This window comes from Sorex araneus, chromosome 2 (assembly GCF_027595985.1).
Source record: "Sorex araneus isolate mSorAra2 chromosome 2, mSorAra2.pri, whole genome shotgun sequence".
Taxonomy (NCBI): Eukaryota; Metazoa; Chordata; class Mammalia; order Eulipotyphla; family Soricidae; genus Sorex; species Sorex araneus.
The window spans coordinates 19,636,040-19,657,652 of NC_073303.1; the positions used below are offsets into that span (position 1 = coordinate 19,636,040).

The 21,613-nt window shown below is 50.8% G+C and overlaps 1 protein-coding gene across 10 annotated transcripts in view; it reads left to right on the top strand.

Annotated features, from left to right (window-relative positions):
* Nucleotides 1-21,373, top strand: part of ATXN1 (ataxin 1) — a 454,093-nt gene extending 432,720 nt beyond the window's left edge. For all 10 annotated transcript variants that reach the window (XM_055125681.1, XM_055125678.1, XM_055125684.1 and 7 more), the window contains one exon: nucleotides 16,253-21,373. In XM_055125681.1, the coding sequence (XP_054981656.1) occupies nucleotides 16,253-16,786 (534 nt within the window). In that variant the 3' untranslated portion in view covers nucleotides 16,787-21,373. The remainder of the gene's footprint in view (nucleotides 1-16,252) is intronic.
* The last annotated feature ends 240 nt before the right edge of the window (nucleotides 21,374-21,613 follow it).

Sequence of the window (21,613 nt, forward strand, 5' to 3'; positions counted from 1 at the left end):
CACTCACATGAATGCACGCTTACATTCACATACTCACACACACTGACATACACACATAGACACACACTCACATACTCACACACAGTAACATACTGGCACTCACATACACACTCACACACTCACATACTCACACTCACCACACTCACACATACACATACTCACACATACATGCACTTACACACGCTCACATATGCACACTTACATTCACATACACACACTGACATACACATAGTCAGACATACACACTCACGTACTCACACAGTAACATACTCACGCTCACATACTCACACACATACATAGTCATTCACACGCAGTCACATACGCACACATACTCACACTCATATACTCACACTCACATACAGTCACTCACATACACTCACATACTTACACATAAGACACACACTCACATACTCACACTCAAATACACACACGCACATATTCACACGCATTCACACTCACATACACACTCACACACATACACATGCTCGCATACACACACACACGCATGCTCACATACTCACACACTCACACACATACACACATGCTCAGACACATGCTCACATACACACACACTCACCCCACCCTGCCCAGACACAACAGAGATGGTCACTGTCAGGGCCTCCCAGCCTGGCTGACCTCCCAACCCGGGAGCCCCAGAGAGTCCCGGGGAGAGGCTGGGGGCCACCGGGTGTGTGTCCAGGTGCTGCTCCCCCAGCCCCGGGGGCTTCTCCCACTGCCGGGAATCACCAACCCTGGGCCCTTCGGGGAAGATGTGACAAGGTGTGAATTGTTCCCCCTGGTTCGCAGATTCCCCGAGATTTGACAGGAGTTGGGGGGTGCCTACAGCAGGGGCTTCCTGCACTGGGGGCCCCAGTGTGAACCTGACCATGGTCAGGGTGGGCTGTCGCGGGGCGGGGGCAGGGGGTGTCTGGGAACGTTGGGCAGCAGGAAAAGTGCCCTAAAGGCACGATGGTGAATGACCCCCCAGCCAGGCGTGCCCTGAACCCGGGCCTCCCTGCCGGCGCGCGCCTTTCGTTTCTGGGGCCAAGAGGGAAGGGTCTCTGCTCAGGACGGACGGTCTCCTGACCCCCGAGAACACGCGTGCAGTGGCTTCCTCTCCTGGCTGGCGGAGACCCCCGACCTCCCGGGTGCCCCGCCCGGGCTCCCCCCACTCGGGGCTCTGGGCAGCCGACGACTCCCCCCGCCTGGTTCATAATCTCGGGCTGTTTGCCTTGCAAAGTAGCTTAGTGGGACCGACACGGCCTCGGACCCCCAGCCCCGCTCCCCGGCACGTGGGGGTGGTGCAGCTGAAGGCGCCCGAGCCGGGCTGTGCCGGTGAACGCTGCCCCGGCTGTGGTGCCCACACCCCCGTCTCGGCCCCCGGGGGCCGGCCAGCCCCAGAGCAGCCTTCACTGCCCAGGCTCTGCCTTCCCGCCGGGCGCTCTGCGAGGGTGAGGGGGGACGTCTCGACTCACCCCTTACCTTTGGCTGGCCACGCTGCGGGCTCCTCGTCTTCTGGCACATCCTGCCCCAGCTGGGAGGGACTTTCTGTATCTTTCTTGCTGTGTGCCTGGTTTGGGGGACTTTGGTTGGTTGGTTGGTTGGTTGGTTTTGCTTTTGGGGTCACACCCCTCATTGCACAGAGGTTACTTCTGGCTCATGCACCCAGGAATTGCTCCTGGCGGTGCTCAGGGGACCATATGGGATGCTGGGAATTGAACCCGGGTTGGCCGTGTGCAAGGCAGATGTCCTCCCCGCTGTGCTATATCACTCCAGTCCCGGTTGGTTGGTTTGGAGCCACACCAGGCGATGCTCACATACTCTGTACTCCGAGATCCCTCCTGACAGGGCGAGGGGGACCAAATGGGGTGTCGTGGATTGAACTCGGGTGGGCCATGTTCAAGACAAGTGCCCTCCCGGCTGGGCTGTCTCTCCAGCCTCCTAGAGTCCGTGCCAGGCAGGGGGAGCCCCAGGTTGATCCCAGCACTTCCTGGTTCCTCCCTTAACCGCCCCCGAAAAGACAGGCTGGGAGGGGGCTGGACTTTTCCAAAGCTGGTTTTTTGATGGCTTCTCTTTCCGGTGGCATGTTCTTGTGAAAGGCCCGGAAGGAAAGCGTTCTGCTTTGTCCCGTGAGGAAGACGAGGCAGCGTCCTGCTGGCCTAGGTGTGCAGACCCAGCCGTGTCCCTCTGAGGCTGGGCTGGACCGCAGGGGTTGAGCGGTGGGCCAGCCCTCATCAGCACAAGCACTGAGCTCTGAGCACTGAGACCTCTCGTGCTGCTTTCCCTGCAGAGCACGTTAGCACTGGTGAAGCCCTTCCCAGGAAGAGCCCCTCCGGGGGACCCCCACCCCGCTGTCTGTATTTGGTCTGTGAGCTGATGCCTCAGCAATGCCCACGTGGTCACAGAATCTGCCAAGTGACATCGTGGTGGGTGACTTGAGGGGGTTGTTTGTTTCGGCTTTGGGGGCCACACGTGGTGGTGCTCAGGGCTGACTCCCGCTCTGCTCTAGGGGGCCACTCCTGGTGGGGCTTTCGGGACCACTTGGGATGCCGGGGATCAAACCCGGGTCAGCCACATGCAAAGCCGGCCCCCTCCCCGCTGCACACCCTCTCCGGCCCCCGCAGTTCTCCTGGTGAAGTGCTCTGGGTCAAGACCCAGTTCTGGGGCCGTGACCTGCCCCACCTGAGAGCTACACGTGCCACCGCCCTGTCCCTCTGGGCTCGGTTTCCCTTCCTCCCGCCGCCTCTGGGAGCGCGTGGCGATGGTACTTTCCACACACACACACACACACACACACACACACACACACACACACACACACCGGGAGCCTCTCCCTCGGTTTCCCTTCCTCCCGCCGCCTCTGGGAGCGCGTGGCGATGGTACTTTCCACACACACACACACACACACACACACACACCGGGAGCCTCTCCCTCGGTTTCCCTTCCTCCCGCCGCCTCTGGGAGTGCGGAGTGCGTGGCGATGTGCTTTACACACACACACACACACACACACACACACACACACACACACACACACCGGGAGCCTCTCCCTCCCTCGGTTTCCCTTCCTCCCGCCGCCTCTGGGAGCGCGTGGCGATGTGCTTTACACACACACACACACACACACACACCCCGGGAGCCTCTCCCTCCTTCCACGCTCTCCGAGTCCTCCGGCTCGTCCTCTGAGTCACCGGCAGCAGCCTCCGGCGGCTCACGGATTAGCCGGGCCCTAAAAATAGCCCGGGCTCTCCTGGAAGCACGTCGGCGCATCATCGGGCACTCGGTGGCCGGGGGGACCCTGTGTGCCCGCGTTTCTCGTGCCTGGTGGCAGCGAGCCCTGCAGCTCCCACGCTGCGTGTGACAGCTCGGGGCCACTGGGGCTGCCCGGCCCCTCCTGAGGTCTGGAAGTCACGCCCCTGTGGGGTTGGCGGGTCTCTGCACCTCTCCACCCCTCCTCCCGACCAGAGGGAAACGCGCCTTCCTGCCGTCTGACTCTCCCTGTGCAGGACCAGGGTGGATGTTCGCACACCGTTGTGGATTATAGGGGCTACAGGGGTGTTTGGCTGGAGCGATAGCACAGCGGGGAGGGCGTTTGCCTTGCCTGCGGCTGACCCGGGTTCAATTCCTCCGTCCCTCTTGGAGATCCCGGCAAGCTATTGAGACTATCCCGCCCGCACGGCAGAGCCTGGCAAGCTACCCTTGGCATATTCGATATGCCAAAAACAGTAACAAGTCTCACAATGGAGACGTTACTGGTGCCTGCTTGAGCAAATCGATGAACAACAGGATGACGGTGCTGACAGTGCTGAATCACTTTTAGTTTTGGGGTCTCTCCTGGTTCTGCCCTCAGGAATCACTCCTGTTGAGCTCGGGGGACCATATGGGAGGCTGGGGATCGAACCTGGGTCGGCTGTGTGCAAGGCAGGTGCCCTCCCTGCTGTGCTATCGCTCCGGCTGCACTAGTTGTTTTTTGATTGATAGAACCTCATTGTCTGAAGCAGTTGTAGGTCTCAACCCTCCCACCCAGAAGAAAGGCGGCAGCTTCTGGGATACAACAGGTGCTTTCGTCCTAAGCTTTGCGTCTGCTGGTACGGTGCGCTTGATGCAGAAGAGGAGCTGGCCTTGGTAGGTTCGTAGTACTAAGGGATGGCCAGAGTGGACAGCTGAGTCTGCCCCCGGAGCTGTACGGTCTGTGGATTCCTGCACATGTGAACGCGGTGATGGGAATCGCTGGTTCCACCAATCTTCGTCTCCTCCCCCCTCCCCACCTTCCTCATCCCTGCTCGAAGCCTGGGCCAGCCGCGATGTTTCCTCTGAGCATTGCGCGTGTTCCAGAGTTGGACCGGTGCGGGGCGGAGTTTTTCAGACTGTCCCCTTCCTCTCGGCAACCCGCCACCTGGTGTTCTGGCTCTCATAGCTGGTTGCTTTTGGGCACGGGGCGATAGATGGTTCTTTAAGGCCAACCCAGGAGAAGAGGGCGAGTAGAGAAGACTGACCTGGTCACTGGCCGATCAGGGTCCTGACAGCGCCCCTCCCCATCCCGGGGTCGGGGGGATGCTCCACAAGCCCCACTAATGTGTGTGTGTGTGTGTGTGAGAACAACTCAGCTTGTCATTTGGGGTGTGTTTGGAGGCATCCAGGCGCCGTGGGTGAGCTGATCTGAGGCTTCCACCAAAGGCAGTGCTGGCTCTGCATGAACGATTGTTGTTGGTTTTTTAGTTGACATTTTATGATTACGAATCACAAAATCCCGTTAATCATCGATTTCTCGAGCGGGCTCAGTAACCTCTTCATTTGTCCTTTCCCTGAGATCTTAGAAGTCTCTCTCGACTCGGCCCTCCCAATGATGTAGCACTGGGGGCTCTTTCAGGGTCAGGGGGATGAAATCCAGCTTGTTACTGGATTTAGCACATGAATACACCATGGGAAGCTTGCAAGGCTGTCCCATGTTGGGCAGGAAACTCTCAGAAGCTTGCCAGTTTCTTCCAGAGGGAGAAATAGGCTACAAGATATCACGTGGCCGCAAAGCGGCCACACGCTTCTGAGAGCTTGCTTTTAAGTCTCTCTCTGGATGTTGGCCGTTGATGGGATTACACACACTTGGGTTCCTCTGCCGGTACCTTCATGCATGAGGCCTGTCTGAATGTGTGGAGAGGGGCCTCCAGCATGGCTGTAGTTAGGTTCCGGTGGTCTTCGGCTGCCGAGAGCTCTGCTTGGGGTGGGGAGGGAAGCTGGAGCCCATCCCCTCCGAGGGGCCCCCGGGGAAGACAGCCAGGCGTGCTGGCAAGAGACTCTTTGTGGTTCGCCGGGTTTTTTTTTTAAATTTTATTTTTTTATAAAATCGTTCACATGGATTGGTTACATTCAATATTCCAACACCAACCCCACACCATTACACCCCCCCACCACCATTATTTCCAGTTTTCCCACCGCCACTCACGCCTGCCTGCCACAGGCCGGGCTAGGTGATTCATTTTGTCTGGCTTGTTTTGAATAGCACGAGAGGTCCCGTGGCCGCAAAAGTGGCCGCGTGCTCCTGGAATTCTAAAGTTTTATATAATTGGGGTTCAGAGACATCTCTGCAGCGAGCTAATCGGTTCCAAGATTCACTCGTGAGTCTCTGGATCCAGGGCCTTCAGTGTGCTCTAAATGGCACCAGGAGGCAGTTTTGGTGACTGCCAGGGCCCTGGGGCCCTGTCGTTGAAACCCAGCTTCTGAGTGACAGAGAGCACTGCCCCCAGAGGCAAGTGGGATTTGTGCACTTGTCATGTCAAGCAAAAAAAAAATAAATGTTCTGTGAAAACAGAGCACCCTTCGCATCCCCAAACACGGGGGTCTCGTGGAGAAGACCGGAGACATTTAAACAACAGGCGTTTGTTTTCTTTCTGTCCTGGTTTTGGCAGAAGGTGCCTATGTGCGGCCCCAGGCAGCTGCCATCTGACATCCACTGTAAAAAACTAAAGCACGCCGAGGGGCGTGTGCACTCACGGGCTCTCCAGGCGGCTCTGACTCACCGCCCACGTACAGTGCTCCGGAACCGCCGTGTATGGGCTGGATCGGGACGGCCGTTGGCCAAGGACAGGCGAAGGAAGAACGAGGACCAAGCTGGTTGCTGATTAGTTACCGTTTATTCAACCTTCCATCCTTCTCATCTCCCGCACTCCCAGCTCCGTCCTCTCTCTGGATCTACTGCAGCCTCTCTGGACCCCTGTCTCTCTGTCTCTCCCCACTTGTCTCTCCCACCTTGCCCTCTAGGCTACACCCAGCCAGGTAGCAAAATCGACGTAAGAAAGCCCTTCCTGAGGGCAGCCAGGTTCAAAGGGAACACTACTATGTAGGATTACAATCCACCAGCATCAGTGTGTGTCTCCGCACCCGGGGCTGGGACCCAGCAGGGACCGGGAGGCAGGGAGAGCCTGTGTGACTTCACAGACACCAGCAGAGGCGCTAAGAAGCTCCCTCAGAGCTTCCACCAGAGCGGGAAGATCAGCTGGAATAAACAGTTAGCCAGGGGCTGGAGTGATAGTCCTGTGGGGAGGCATTTGCCTTGCATGGGGCCGACCCGGGTTCCATCTCCAGCATCCCACACGGTCCCTAAGCACCGCCAGGAGTAATCCCTGAGTGCAGAGCCAGCAAGAGCCCCTGAACAGCACCAGGGGTGACCCCGAAAGCAAAAAAATAAAATAAAGATTTTTTTTTTTTTAAAAAGAAACACACAGTTTCTTTTTTTTAAAAAAACAAAGAAACACAGGAGGGGGTGACTACGCCTTCCAGCCCCGGTGCCCGCCTTCTTGAAGAGAAGCAGGAGGTGATGGTTTTACCGGAGAGTTAGTTTGAGGGAGCAAGAAAGCAGGGGTGGGGAGATGCCTTGCAGGAGACGGGTTGAGCAAACTAAGCAGGACTGCTGCAAGCCAGAGGAGGTGAGAAAGGGAGGTGAGCCTCGCCACAGCCCCTCAGGCAGGAGAGAGACGGACTTGCAAAGCATGCAGAAATGAAAGGCAAAGGCGCCCTCAAGCTGGCACCAGGACAAAAGCTGTCCACGCTCACATTTCATCCTGCAGACTGAAAGCGTTTCAAGTGTTTGGAAAAGGATGTATTTATGGGATGGGAAAGGACATTGGGGTGAGGGGCAGGGGGCGGGGGTGGGGGGAAGCGCCCTAGCTGAGCTGCCAGGGTTATGTAACATGCTCTGGTTTATATATGGTGCTGCCCCCAGAACATATTCCCATTGGGGTTTCATCGTTAGAACCACCCCGCAAGATCATCAAATGAAGTCGAGTCGCCTCGCTGGGAAAGCCAAAGAGCTGCTTTGATGGACCCATGATGAGCTCAGCTTCTTTGCGGGGCAACACCGAGTGGGCAGCTCCGCCTCGGCCCAGAAGGCTGGCCTCGGTTCCCTACCAGACCCAGGAGAGGCGCTGCCCCCACCTCCGGACCCCTCCTACCCGGGGTCTCCTAGACTGAGTTTGGCCCCCCGGCTGCTTCAAATTCAGAAACTGGGACGGGCAGCGCCTCGCCAGCGTCTCGATCCTGCCCTCTGCCGGCCAGTTGTGGCATTGCAGGGGTTTTTACATAACGGAAGGAGGTAAAGACACTTTTTGCTGAGCAAAAAGGCCCCGTGGAGTAGATCCATTCTTGGGAGAGTTGGCGGGGTGAAGGCGAGATAAACGTGTAAGGGAAAAAAAATCATTCAAAAATATAAAGTGTTGCAGGGAAGGTAAAGCAGTGAGAGAATAGGAAAACTGGGGGCTGGAGGTTGGTTATTTGAAATAGAGTAGGCAGTGAAACGTCCTTAAGAAAAGTTGGCACCAGGGGGTTGGCATACACAGGGCCGAACGGAGGTTCTGGATGGAGATAAATGATGCATAGATGAAAGGAGACAGGGGCCTTTAAGAATTGGAGCCACAATACAGAGTGGAGGGCGTTTGCCCTGCACGCAGCTGACCCGGGTTCAATCCCCAGCATCCCATATGGTCCTCCGAGCATGGCCAGGAGTACTTCCTTAGTACAGAGCCAGGAGTAACTCCTGAGTCTTGCCGGGTGTGACCCAAAAAGAAAAAAAATGAAAGGGTCAACAGGAGAAGCCTGTCAAGAGAGATCTGTCTGGGAAGAGGGAACAGGTAGGACCAGCTTGGGATTGTTTTTTTGTTGTTGTTATCATTGTTGTTGCTGTTCGGGTTTTTGGTGTTGGTTTCTCAGCCACACCCCATTGCGCTCAGGGTTTACTCTTGTTTCTGTGCTCACAGATGGCCCCTGCTGATGCCCCAGGGGTCCAAGGGGTCCATCTGTGGTTCCAGGGATGGAACCCGGGTCACCCGCATACCGGACAGGCGCCTTAATCTCAGGACTGTCCCTCTCCCCCTCCATTCTTTTTTTTTTTTTTTAGGTTTTTTTTAATGCCTCTAGACAGCATTTTGATTCGCTCAGAGACAAATCTGATAAACACGATTGCACTTTTTATTTATTTTTTGTTTTTTGAGTCACACCCGGCAATGCTCAGGGGACCATATGGGATGCTGGAAACCGAACCCAGGTCGGCCGAGTGCAAGGCAAACGCCCTACCCGCTGTGCTATTGCTCCAGCCCCAACCCCCTCCATTCTTAAGAGAAGTATCCTTATCATGTATTTATTTCAATGTTTGGGCCACACCCAGCGGTGCTCGGGGGTTACTCTGGCTCTGTGCTTGGGGTCACACCTGGTGGTGTGGGGGGGTCAGGTCGGCCGCGTGCAAGGCAGGGACTTAGCCCTGTGCTAGACATCTCTCCGGCTCTTGGGTCATTTCTCATCACTTATTTCATGTCCACAATATGACCTTAGCCCCGATACATCTGGGCGTAGACGGTGCTATTCCTCTCCCAGGAGATTTGACGCAGACAGACAGAACCCTCTCTATTCTCAATGGGAAAGCACGAAAATACGCCACTATGATTTTTTTCTTTTTTTTATTAATAGATTATTTTTAATTAGTGAGTCAACGTGAGGGTACAGTTACAGATTTATACATTTTTGTGCTCATGTTTCCCCCGCCACTATGATTTTTTTCACTGTGAATAATTAACTCTTTTTTTTTTTTCCAGTACCGAGGTTCCCAAATCCAGGTCTTCTGCATGCAAGGCAGGTCCTTTACTCTTGAGCCCTGTTCTTCGCTCAAAAATCAGTGAACTAATTAATTTTTAAAAATCAGTGAACTTTCTGGGGCTGGAGCGATAGCACAGCAGGTAGGGCATTTGCCTTGCATGTGGTCGACCCTGGTTCGATCCCCAGCATCCCATATGGTCTTCTGAGCACTGCCGGGAGTGATTCCTGAGTACAGAGCCAAGAGTAACCCCTGTGCATCACCAGATATGACCCCAAAAAGAAAAAAAAATCAATGAACTTTCCAGAATGTGTATTCTGAGTGCAGCAGTATAGCATGTGCTTCACATATATGAGGCCCTAGTTAATCCTCAATCTCCACTCCCTTGGAAAAAAAAGAATGCTTATGCCTTTTTGCTAAGACTATTTATAAAGAAAAAATTGGATTTGTTATGAGAACTTTAGTGCAGGGTGTCTCAACAAGAGGTTCAGATGGGGCCCCAGGATATTCCAAGGGCACTAAAGGTGCAAATCACATAAATGGGGGCAGAGGAAGGAAACCGGGTCAAGAAAAGGTGAGCCGCAGTGTTTGAGTGTATTTATTTCAGATGTGCCGAGAGCTAAACCTTCCCCACGTCGAAGGGGAAAATATATTTTTACATCCATGCAGACCAAAGCATAAAAATAAACGAAGACCTACCTCCCCCCAGATTATTCAGGCTATATAATTAGTCAGGAGAAAATAAAATATTGCTGAGGATAAATATTAGCAGGAATAAACAACTAGGAGAAAAATAGCTCTGGCCGGAGCTGCCCCGTCTGCTGTCTACCCCGACTGTCTGAAGACCGTCGCACTCTCGGGAGAGCTGGCTGCTTCCCTGGGCTCTAAAGGGCTGATGTCAGCACTCGCTGTGATGCAGCGAATCTGGAATTCAGGGCGGAGGGATCAAAGACAGACCTCCGAAGTGGTGGAGAAGGTTTCCCCAACTCTCTCTGGGCTACAAGGAATCCCATCCTCATCATCTCTTTTTATTTATTTTTCTTTTATTCTATTTTATTTTCACTTGTATCACTTGCCATCACTTGTCATCCCGTTGATCTTCTTTTTGCTCGGGCGGGCACCAGTAACGTCTCCATTTGTCCCTGTCACGTGCTAGTGTAGCCCAGTGATATCTGCTCGATCCAGGAACAGGAAGAGCCTCAAACTGTTCATTCAGGGTTTATTTTATTTATTTACTTTATTTTATTTGCTTTTGGTATCACGTCCACCGATGCTCAAGGGTTATTCCTGGCTCTGCACTCCAGAATCACTCCTGGCAGTGCTAGGACGGCGGGGATCGAACCCGGGTCAGCTGCATGCAAGGCAAACACCCTCCCCACTGTACTATTGCTCTGGCCCTCATCATCTCTTTTTAGTGCACATCTTAAATATTCCTCTCTACCCCCCATGGCCTCACTTTTTCTCTTGAGGTCAAGCTGTGGACCGCATCACAGCAATCCACTGACGTGGGCTTCCGAGATGGGCTTTTCTTTCAAAATGTCCCCAAATTTCCTGGCGCCTGAGAATGGTCAGCTTAGGGTTTTCATCATCACTTCTAGAAGAATCAGCAATGTGACCCGTGACAAAGGCTTGGCCCTCTTCTGAAGGCGTCTCCAGGTACCTGGCGACACATGAAAAAGCCTAGCGGTGCGATTTGTCGAGGAACAGACAGCAGATGTTATTTTCAGAGCAGGAACCGTCGGCTGCTCTGAGGAGGGTGGGTAAGAGGCTGCAGCACCGGGAACCTGTTGGTGTTGGGCTGCCTGCCAATCCCGGAGACAGATTCTGCCTGAGAGCAGGGATCATGCAGGAAACAGGCTGCCAGGACGTGGAGAAACGGGGGCCTCAGATACGACAAGGAGCTCAGAGCAAACACCTCAGACTGGTGTTAAGCAGAGAAAAAAAAAAAGGCAACAGTGAATGTAGTAGAGATTCTCCTGCAGTAGTTCCTTGGCAGGATTTTGTTTCTGTGACATGGAAAGGCAGCTAAAGACTCCGTTCCCACTTCAAGCAGGTCCGGTTCCTCTGCTCAGTGTTTTGATGTTAGTTAATGCTCAGGGCTTGGGGACAGCACTGACGAGACCTAGCTCCAGAATGGCCCTGACCCTTAGCACTGGGCACCGCCGTCTCCTGTGGAACTTGAAGGTCTGTGTAGACAGGCATGTGTGAGCAGGTGGCTCTGGAACTGAGCGTATCTTGCAGCATGCCTCATCCCGGAAGCTAGGGCCCTAGGAAAAAATATAAAGCAACTACAACTTCCATTTTTTGTGCCATAAAACAAAGCCAAATAACAAATCAAGACAAGTAGTATCACTGGATGCTACTTCTTTCATTTTTTTTTTAATTTTATTTTATTGGATCACCTTGAGATAGTTACAAGCGGTCATGTTTGAGTTAGTCATAGCACTGTAGCACTGTAGTCATCCCACTGTTCATCGAATTGCTCGAGCGGGCACCAGTAACATCTCCATTGCGAGACTTGTTATTACTGTTTTTGGCATATCTAATTCGCCACCGGTAGCTTGCCAGGCTCAGCCTTGCAGGTGGGATACTCTCGGTAGCTTGCCGGGCTCTCCGAGAGGGACAGAGGAATTGAACCCTGATCGGCCACATGCAAGGCAAACGCCCTACCCACTGTGCTATCGCTCCAGTCCAGTTACAATCATACAATGATCAAACACCCATCCCTCCACCAGTGCACATTCCCCACCACTAATCTCCCCAGTGTACCCCGCCCTTTGCCACCCTCCCTCCCTCCCCCTGCCTCCGTGACAGACAATCTCCCCCATACTCTCTACTTTGGGACATTATGGTTTGCAAAACAGATACTGAGAGATTATCATGTTTGGTCCTTTATCTACTTTCCCACACATCTCCCGTCCTGACTGACCCCTTCAACCATCATTTTCTTAGTGACCCCCTTCTCTATTCTAGCTGCCTTCTCTCCCCGTTCATGAGGCAGGCTTCCAACTATGGTGGATGCTGCTTATTTCAAATAACATTCACCAGTGTTGCACCAGAATGACCATGAAAGGCAGCCTTTTCGTGGCCACGGGGGCACAGTCCAGGGACACAAGAAAATAGACTTTGGTGCCAGTGACTCTGTGATTGATCCTGACTCCATCTGTTTCGGATAAAACCTCTCTTCACCTACAGACCTCCTGTAGACCCATTTTCCTCTAAAGAATGTTCTAGGGCATTTTATTTGTGTCGTGCCGGCGGTCAAACCCAAGACATCTGCTTGACCACTGAGCAACATTGCCTCCCCTTAGGTAATTTGCAGATCTGCTACCAATGATTTCTCTCAAATGATTTTATGTCTGAAACTTTTGTTTTTTATTTTGCCTTTATTCTAGAAGGATTCTTTGTCTTGGCATAAAACTCTTTGTTTGCAAATCTTCAACACGTTCTAGTTGTTCCATTGTCTTTCACCCCCGTAGTTTTTTGGGTAGGAATTGAGCAGGAGCTTCATTATTGCTTATCTGGAATTAACATATATTTTATTCTGGAGGCCCACCATGTCCCACCCACCCACCCTCCAATCTTTGATTTACAACAATTACTTGCTTAGGTGAGAAGTTTTCTTTTTTCCAGCTTGGGAATTAGGCATACTGAATCGTGGCTTATTTCTCTTTATCAATTTCAGACATTCTTGTTTGCTGTTTGTGTTTTGGGCCACACTCGGTGGTCCTCGGGGATTATTCGTGGCTCTGCACTCAGGGATCACTCCTGGCAGGCCTAGGGAACAATGTGGGGTGCCAGGGATCCAACCCGGGTCAGCCATGTGCAAAGCAAGCACCCTAGCTGCTGTATTATCTCTGGTTCCCACTGTAGTATTGTCGTCCCATTATTCAGCGATTTGCTCGAGCGAGCACCAGTAACGTCTCCACTGTGAGACTTGTTACTGTTTTTGGCATATCGAATATGCCACGGGAAGCTTGCCAGGCTCTGCTGTGCGGGCGGGATGCTCTCAGTAGTTTGCCGGGCTCTCTGAGAGGGATGGAGGAATTGAACCCGGGTCGACCGCATGCAAGGCAAATGCCCGATCCACTGTGCTACCGATCCAGTCTGGTTCCCACTTGTTGAAAATGCTTAACTGTTACCTCCTCGAGTATTCTGCCACTGTTTAAATCTATCCTCTTCGTAGTATTCCTTGTGCCTATTGGATCTTCCTAGCAATGTCTTCTCTCTCTTACAGCTTCTCCTGTTTCCATTCTTTCGTATTTCATTTGGATCATCTCTTCTAAAGCCCTAGAGAATCCGCTGAAATCTCCTCCAAAACTTTTACCCATTAGAAAATCTACCTCGGTGTTTTTCCTCTTTGAAACTTTAGACACTGTGATTTATCAAGTTGTTCATAACACAGGCGTCTCAGGTATTTGATGTGTGAACACCAGTCCCACCACCAGTGTGACCTTCCCCCCACCAGTGTCCCCAGTTGCCACCCCCCCCCCAGACTACCCTCTTTGCGGGCACAAAATAGCTGACCTTAGATTGATTCCCACAACGTGTATCTCCTAACAATGTTACAAACATAATTGCCTGAGGATTTGCTGAGCTGCTAGACCTCATTCCTGGCCATTTGGAGAACAGATCTTGGCCAGGGTTAGAGATTGTAGTTTTGTGCTTCACTTGTGGGTGCTCCCCCCCCCCCCAGAGCCCCCGAGTCTCTCTTTACTCTCTACCATTAAGGAGACGTCTCCTGGTCTCCTTATGACCCTCTCCATGCCAACCCCCGCCTTTAAAACTAAATGGCAATTCTCTAATTTGAAAAATTTTGAAAACCGTGCAAGACTTCGATCAAATTTTAGGGCCTGAGGTGACTGAGTTCCGAGCACCAGACTCTGAGAAGGCCTGCCTCCCATTGGTTCCTGCTTGAGCACAGCCCTTCCGGGTCACAGCCCAGAGGAGCAGAGTAACTCAAGAGCACCGTCCTTTGGTCTACCCTCAGCTCCCTCCCACATCAGCCACCCTAAACCCCCAGGCCCTTGGGACTACCAGAAAGTCCGATTGGTTTTACTGAGAACGACTCTGCTTTTGGCCTATGCAAAGGCCCGTAAAAACAATTGGACCTCCAGCCCTTTCATTTTCCAGACCAGTGACTGTTTGTTTGTTTTTTGTTTTGGGGGGTTTTTGGGGTTTTTTTTTTTTTTTGCTTTTTGCATCACCCAGCAATGCACAGGGGTTACTCCTGGCTCATGCACTCAGGAATTACTCCTGGCGGTGCTGGGGGACCATATGGGATGCTGGGAATCGAACCCAGGTCGGTCGCATGCAAGGCAAACGCCCTACCCGCTGTGCTATCACTCCAGCTCCGGCCGGTGACTGTTTGTACTCTGACATCCTGTGCGACCACGAGGAGAGGGTGATATTACCTTACAGTTTGTCCAGGGTTTAATTTTTGTTGCTGTTCACAGTATTTAGTTCCCCTTAACAAGAAGGTTGATCCAAATTACCCAGCCTACTCCTTTTAGAAAAGTCTTTGAAAATTGACTTTTTAAAACGACTTCATTGTTCTCTTTCTCTTTTATCATATAGTATAAAGTGGAAGAAATTAAATTCCCTTGAAAATTGAATTGTTAAAAAACCTCCAGTGAATTTAAACCTAATTTAAAGACAGTAGTAAGACTTTTCAGTGGCGAGTTGCCAAATCCCTACACACACTATCTCCTTATCTTTGTTCACATATAGGGTAACTCCAGGAATAGCTCTGCCTTGCAATCACACCTCTGCTCCACCTCCTTTATTTAAAATAACTCAGCACAGGGGCTGGAGTGATAGCACAGCGGGTAGGGTGTTTGCCTTGCACGCGGCCGACCCGGGTTCGAATCCCAGCATCCCATATGGTCCCCTGAGCACCGCCAGGGGTGATTCCTGAGTGCATGAGCCAGGAGTGAGCCCTGTGCATCGCCAGGTGTGACCCAAAAAGCAAAAAAAATTAAAAAATAAAAAATAAAAATAAAATAAAATAACTCAGCACAGTGCTGAATTAAATATCCTCATCCAGGAAGACTGCCTTAGCACCACGGAGCTTTCATCTCTGCTGCCGTCCTAGCTGGAACCTGCTTATAAACTATTATTATTATTATATTATTATTCAGGTTCCTCCTTTTGCCCACTAATTGTGAACGCCTTTGGGATCAGGACGGTTTTGGTTATTTTGTTTGTTTATTTGTTTTTTCCCAACCTAATTTCTTGATGGACTGGAGCGATAGCACAGCGGGTAGGGCGGTTGCCTTGCACACAGCCGACTCTGGTTTCGATTCCTCTGTCCCTCTCAGAGAGCCCCGAAAGCTACTGAGAGTATCTTGCCCGCACGGCAGAGCCTGGCAAGCTCCCCGTGGTGTATTCGATATGCCAAAAACAGTAACAACAAATCTCACAATGGAGATCTTACTGGTGCCCCCTCGAGCAAATCAATGAACAACAGGACGACAGTGCTATAGTGTAAATTTCTTGGCACACTCCATAGCACATAATGGCAATCGAGAAACTGGGAGTTATTGGAAGAATGTGGGCTTCCCCGGCCCCCGCCCCCACCCCACCAGTATCAATATTTGTTTTTCCTCGGCATACCTGGGGCTTGATTTTATAGTGGGCACTTGAACTCCATCTGTGATCTGTTTCACCTTCTGACCAGCAATAACCTTCTTTCCGAACTTCAAACCCTGCCCCTCCCTTCAGAGTCCTGGGAAAGCCCAGCTGAGCTCCTCCCACTGGAACCTGTGGCATCTGTCTAGTCTGATGCTAATTCACATTTAGCCTGTCTGCAGGAGGACAACGTTTGCCCAGTACAAGAGCCTATTCCCAGCTCTCAGTCATCTGCAGAGACATTTTGGGGTGCTGGGGAGGGGGTGCAATTGTATTGCTTTCATGGAGACCAGCCATAAAACTAAGTCAAAGAATATTCTGGAGAACTTGACTTTTTTTGTTTGCTTGTTCAACCGCCTGCAATTGGGTAAGTACATGCACACACCGTGCCCCTTATTTTGCGCACCAGCTTTTGCGCTTAGATGTGTAAGGTACAGCAAACACGGTATGTTCGTGCAAGCAGACGCTATGTTCATGCAAGCACATGGTATGTTCACGTGTTTCATTGCTGCTCTTCCCTCTCTTGTCTCTCTCTTGTCTCCGCAGGTCAGTGTTGAAGTTTTGGTAGAGTACCCTTTTTTTGTGTTTGGACAGGGCTGGTCCTCCTGCTGTCCCGAGAGAACCAGCCAGCTCTTTGATTTGCCGTGTTCCAAACTCTCCGTTGGGGATGTCTGCATCTCGCTCACCCTCAAGAACCTGAAGAACGGCTCTGTTAAAAAGGGCCAGCCCGTGGATCCTGCCAGTGGCCTGCTAAAGCCCACCAAGCCCGACGGCCTGGCGGGCAGTAGACACAGGTACGCCGAGCAGGAGAACGGAATCAATCAGGGAAGTGCCCAGATGCTCTCGGAGAACGGTGAACTCAAGTTTCCCGAAAAGACAGGCTTGCCCTCCGCCGCGCCCTTGCTCACCAAAATAGAACCCAGCAAGCCCGCAGCCCGGAGGAAGAGGAGGTGGTCGGCGCCCGAGACCCGCAAACTGGAGAAGTCGGAAGATGAGCCACCTTTGACTCTTCCCAAGCCTTCTCTCATTCCTCAGGAGGTTAAGATTTGCATTGAAGGCCGGTCTAACGTAGGCAAGTAGCGGCAGTGCGGGCGAAGGAGAGCCGGCGACCCTCATCATTTGTATCCAGATTACTGTACTGTAGGCTAAATAACACAGTATTTACATGTTATCCTCCTCCTTTAGGTTTCTGTTCTAACCTGGTCATTAGACTTAACAGCTGGGGTGGCGGCTCTCACCACGTGGGGTGCCCGGGCTCTTAAGTGCAGGGGGCGCAGGGCAGGCGCCGGGCCAGGTCCACGCCAGCTCCAGGGGCACCCTGAGCGGCTTCACAGGCTCCGTCCTTCACAGGTCGGCCCAGACACATCTCTGGGAGCGCTGACTTACTTCTCTTCTGCCGGGTTTTCTGCGAGGAAGTTGTGCAGGAAAGGCCATCCCGGGGCTGCATTGCAGGCCTGAGTCTGCACCCGGGTCCCGCCTCGAGCTCGGCTGCACCGGGGGGGCGTGGCCTCAGCAGCTGTCACTCAATCTCAAAGTCCCAATCAGGAATCTCGCTTCCCGGGGCCTCCTCCCTAGGTCCCACCCCGGCCCCGCCTCGAGCTCGGCTGCACCTGGGGGGCGGTGGCCTCAGGAGCTGTCATTCACTCGCAAAGGCCCAATCAGGAATCCCGCTTCGCGGGGCCAGGTTCCACCTCGGCCCCGCCCGGAGCTCGGCTGCACCCGGGGGGGCGTGGTCTCCGCAGCTATCACTCATGCGCAAAGTCCCAATCAGGAATCCCGCTTCCCGGGGCCTCGCTAGGTCCCACCCCCGACAGCGCGTTTCAGAAAGGCAATCGTGTAAAAGAACTATTTTTCCCTCCCCACCTCCAACTTATTTTACAATAAAAGCAACTTTTCATCCTATAGATACCTATTTCCCCCTATGGGGCCTGACTGCACTGATTTTTTTCCCCCTTTTTTCCCCTTAAAGAGCAACTGCCACACGTGGGATTTTGTTTCTGCTTTCCTAGTGCAGTGGTTTCCCCGGGGTGGACCGGGCAGCCCCTGCGGGAGGGGGTGGCGAGCGGGGCCGCGGGCGAGTGGACACCCGCTCGGGTTTCTGTGCAGTGTTAGGAAAACCAACCAGGTGATGGATCGCGTTTGACTTCGCTCCCAAGAGATGTAGACGCGAGCCGCCGAAGCTCTTCGCGTTGGGCTTGCAGATCTTTTTGTCTTTTAACTCTAGTACTGTTTATAGTTCATGACTATGGACAACTCGGGTGCCACTTTTTTCAGATTCCAGTGTGACGTGAGGAATTAGATTTTGAAGATGAGCATATATATTACTATCTCTTAAGCACTTAAAAAAAAAAAATCTGTTCACACTTTATTACCAAGCATCTTGGTCTCTCATTCAACAAAGTACTGTATCTCACTTTAAACTCTTTGGGAAGACAAACAAAAAACAAACAAACAAAAAAAAAAGTAAGTTGCTTTCTTTTTTTTTTTTTCAACACTGTAACTACATTTCAGCTCTGCAGAGTTTCTCACGAGCAAGATCCTGAAAGTTTCCACGTGGTTTCAAAGGATGAATGTGAATTATGAACTCGTATGTGACAATGAATGACCACCAAGAAAAGCCGGACAGGGGCACTTTTTCACTTTGATGTTTGAGAAAGAATTAAAGGTGTATGCAGAGAAACTGAGAGAAAAGGGATGGGAAATAAGAATACTCATTTTTGTTCAGTGTTTTTTCCTTTTAAGATGAACTTTTAACGAACCTTGCGATTTGCACATCTTGAGTTTATAATTTGTGTGATATTCCTGCAGTTTTTTATCCAATAACATTGTGGGAAAGGTTTGGGGGACTGAACGAGCATAAATAAATGTAGCAAAATTACTTTCTAACCTGCCTAAACTCTAGGCCGTTTTATAAGGTTCCTTTCAAAATTCATTTTGGTCTTTTTATCACATCTGTCAGAGAAACCAGGCGTTAGCAGGAATAACTCTGAGAATTTTCTTCAGATGCATTGAGAGAATTTTCCATGAAGACATTCATATATGTGAGCGAGTTTTTTTAAAACAATTACTTTATTATTGTTGTTATTAATGTTATTTTCAGAATGACTTTTTTTTCCCCCAAGATTTCATGTTTGGTACAAGCCCAGAAAGGGTTTTTCATCACTTAAACCTTTCATTCCCCTAGAGCGGCAAGATTGTGGGTTTTGAGGAGGCATCTTAGAGTGCTTTTTAAAACAAGTTACATAAGTGGAGAAAATTTTTCAATCTTCTTACTTGGAATGGCTACAACTAATTTGAACCAATGCCAGATTTCCCTTTACCATGGAAAACAGAACTTGCATTTCGCAAATTAAAAAAGGTATAATAACCTCAAACTCACATCTTGGCTTATCTTGTATTTATGTTTCTTTTCACCCGAATTAACAATTTTTATAAACCATTTTCTGGGGGTTACCAAAACCATTGGAGGAGGTTTAGAAAAGCTTTTCTTGACTTCCTTGGAATGGCTGTCAGAGGGCGAGCTCGGCCCCTTCTTGAAGTCATACTGCTTTATTTCGTGCTGTTTTCTTCCTTTCTCTCTTTCTTTCATTTTTTTTTTTAATGTTTCTGTTCAGAGAACTTGCTTCATCTTCCATATATTCTGCTCAGGGCACTTGTGATGATTAGGTTTTTCTTTTTTCTTTTTTTTTTTTTTTTTTTTTGTTTGTAACCTTTGATGATAAGACGGAGAACGGGGCTGCCATCCAGACGTTGTCCTCATTAGCGCCACTTTTGGACTCAGAAAAAAAAAACTCATCGATCAATAATCACCTTTTGGCTTACTTTGGAGTATTGAACTAACTGGATCCACGAAACCGACACCATCACGGGAAAATGTAACACGGTTCGCAGCCATAGGAACATCATCATCATTTGTGTGCTTTTGCTCTATTTCAGGTATAGGAATTAATCATTGGTTCTTTCGAAAACAGTGTCCCGTTTTTATTCTCTTGCTTTTCTTAGCATGTGCAATACTTTCTGTGCCAATAGAGTCTGACCCGTGTGCTCTAGTTCAAAGCTCATGTACCCCTTTGGCTGATTTTCCTGTCGGGTCCATCTTTCCGGTTCTGGCCAGACATGGAACGGGGCCAGGAAGGGGAACGCTGCTGCTCTGTTGTGAGTTTTCCCTGCTGCGGATACGGACAGCCTGCCGGGGAAGCTCCCGGTGGGTGTCTGTCTGTGTGTCACCAAGTCACAGAAAGAGCCAGCAAAGGAGATCTAAGGAAGCAAGCTGCAGTGCCCCCATCACCGCCAGGAATAGTGAACGTGGAGTCTTGGAGAGGAAGGGGCAGAACTCGCAGCTAAGGGACACTCTGGAGAAGCATAGCCAGGATCCACCCATGGGCCACGTCCTTCCCAGGATGGGACTGTCACCTCCTGAGGTCTGCGCTGTGCCTCTGAGCAAGGGGGCTCGGGCAGTGACTGCAAGAGGGAGTCACCCGTCCGGGAACCACGATCATCGCTCCTCTGTGGCAGCTCTCTCTCCAAATAGGAAGACCACCCAGGGCACAGGGCACTTCCTCTGCTTTGCGGACACCGGGGAGGCCCCCCCACCCCACAACCACGAGAAGCCCAGGGCAGTCTGTGCCGCCGCTCCTGTGTAGCAAACCTAACAGTGACAGGCCTAGAAATCTCTTTGGTGCCGTGCAGCTTACGAGGATCAGCTATGTGCCTCTGTACTCTGTCCACTCTGCAATATTTGCTGACAGCCGTCTTGCGTTCATTCTTTCCTGGTTTCCATTTTTAAACTAATAATAACAGCAGGCCTTTTGCGTTTACAATGGAACACAATCACCAAGAAATTAGTCAGGGCGAAAAAAAAGAAAATAATAATAATAATAATAATACGAAACCAACAAACAAGAACCTCTCTTTGTAGGGATTTCTAAATATATAAAATGACTGTTCCTTAGAATGTTGAACTTGAGAATCCTTTCGGTTTGTCTGGACCACCTTGGGGGCGGGGGTGGGTGGGGACGGGGCGGGGGAAATATAGACATGGACGCCACTTACCTCAAATCTTTTAAAGTGGAAATCCAAATTGCATTTTTTATTTGGACTTTCAGGAGAATCTTCTATGTCAATTTTATTTTTTTGTTTGTTTCTCCCTATTCACCCAATTTGGGTTTAAGATGATTTATTTTTTTTTCTTTTTTTTTTTTAATCCCTGTCGTCACTGATCCCATTTCTGACTCTGAATGGTGACCCTGTATGTTTTGTTTGGTGAGTGTGTTGGGTTTCCCCCTACCAGGAAGTGGCGGCATCCTTCCTTCCTTCTCCCCTACAAGGAACTCTGCGGAACCTTTCACACCTCTTACTCAGGGACGGGGCTGGCGTGTGTGTGTGTGTGGTACACGGACGTGTCCAGAAGCAGCACTTTGACTGCTCTGGGGTAGGGTTGTACAACTTCAAGGAATGTTTGGATTTCCTGCATCTTGTGGATGACTCCTTTAGATACTGCATAGATTGCAATATAATGCTGCATGTTCGAGATGAACAGTAGCTCCTAGTAAATCAAAAAAAAAAAAATCCACTCTTTGCACATAGTTTGATCTTTACTGAAATATGTTGCCAAAATTTATTTTTGTTGTTGTAGTAGCTTTGGGTTTCTTTCTTTTTTTTTTTTTTTTTTTAAGAAAACAATTGACAATACCCTTTAACATCTGTGACTACTAAGGAAACCTATTTCATAGAGAGAGAAAAAAAATCTCAAATGCTTTTGAAGACACTAACACCATGCTATTTCAGATACGGTTGAAGAAGCAGAGTTCGAGGGACACAAGGCCAGGCTCTTTGAGCTGTGTTGGTTGTCATGTTACTGCTCCATAAATCAACAGAACAGCTCAAGCCATTACGGCCTGTCGTTTC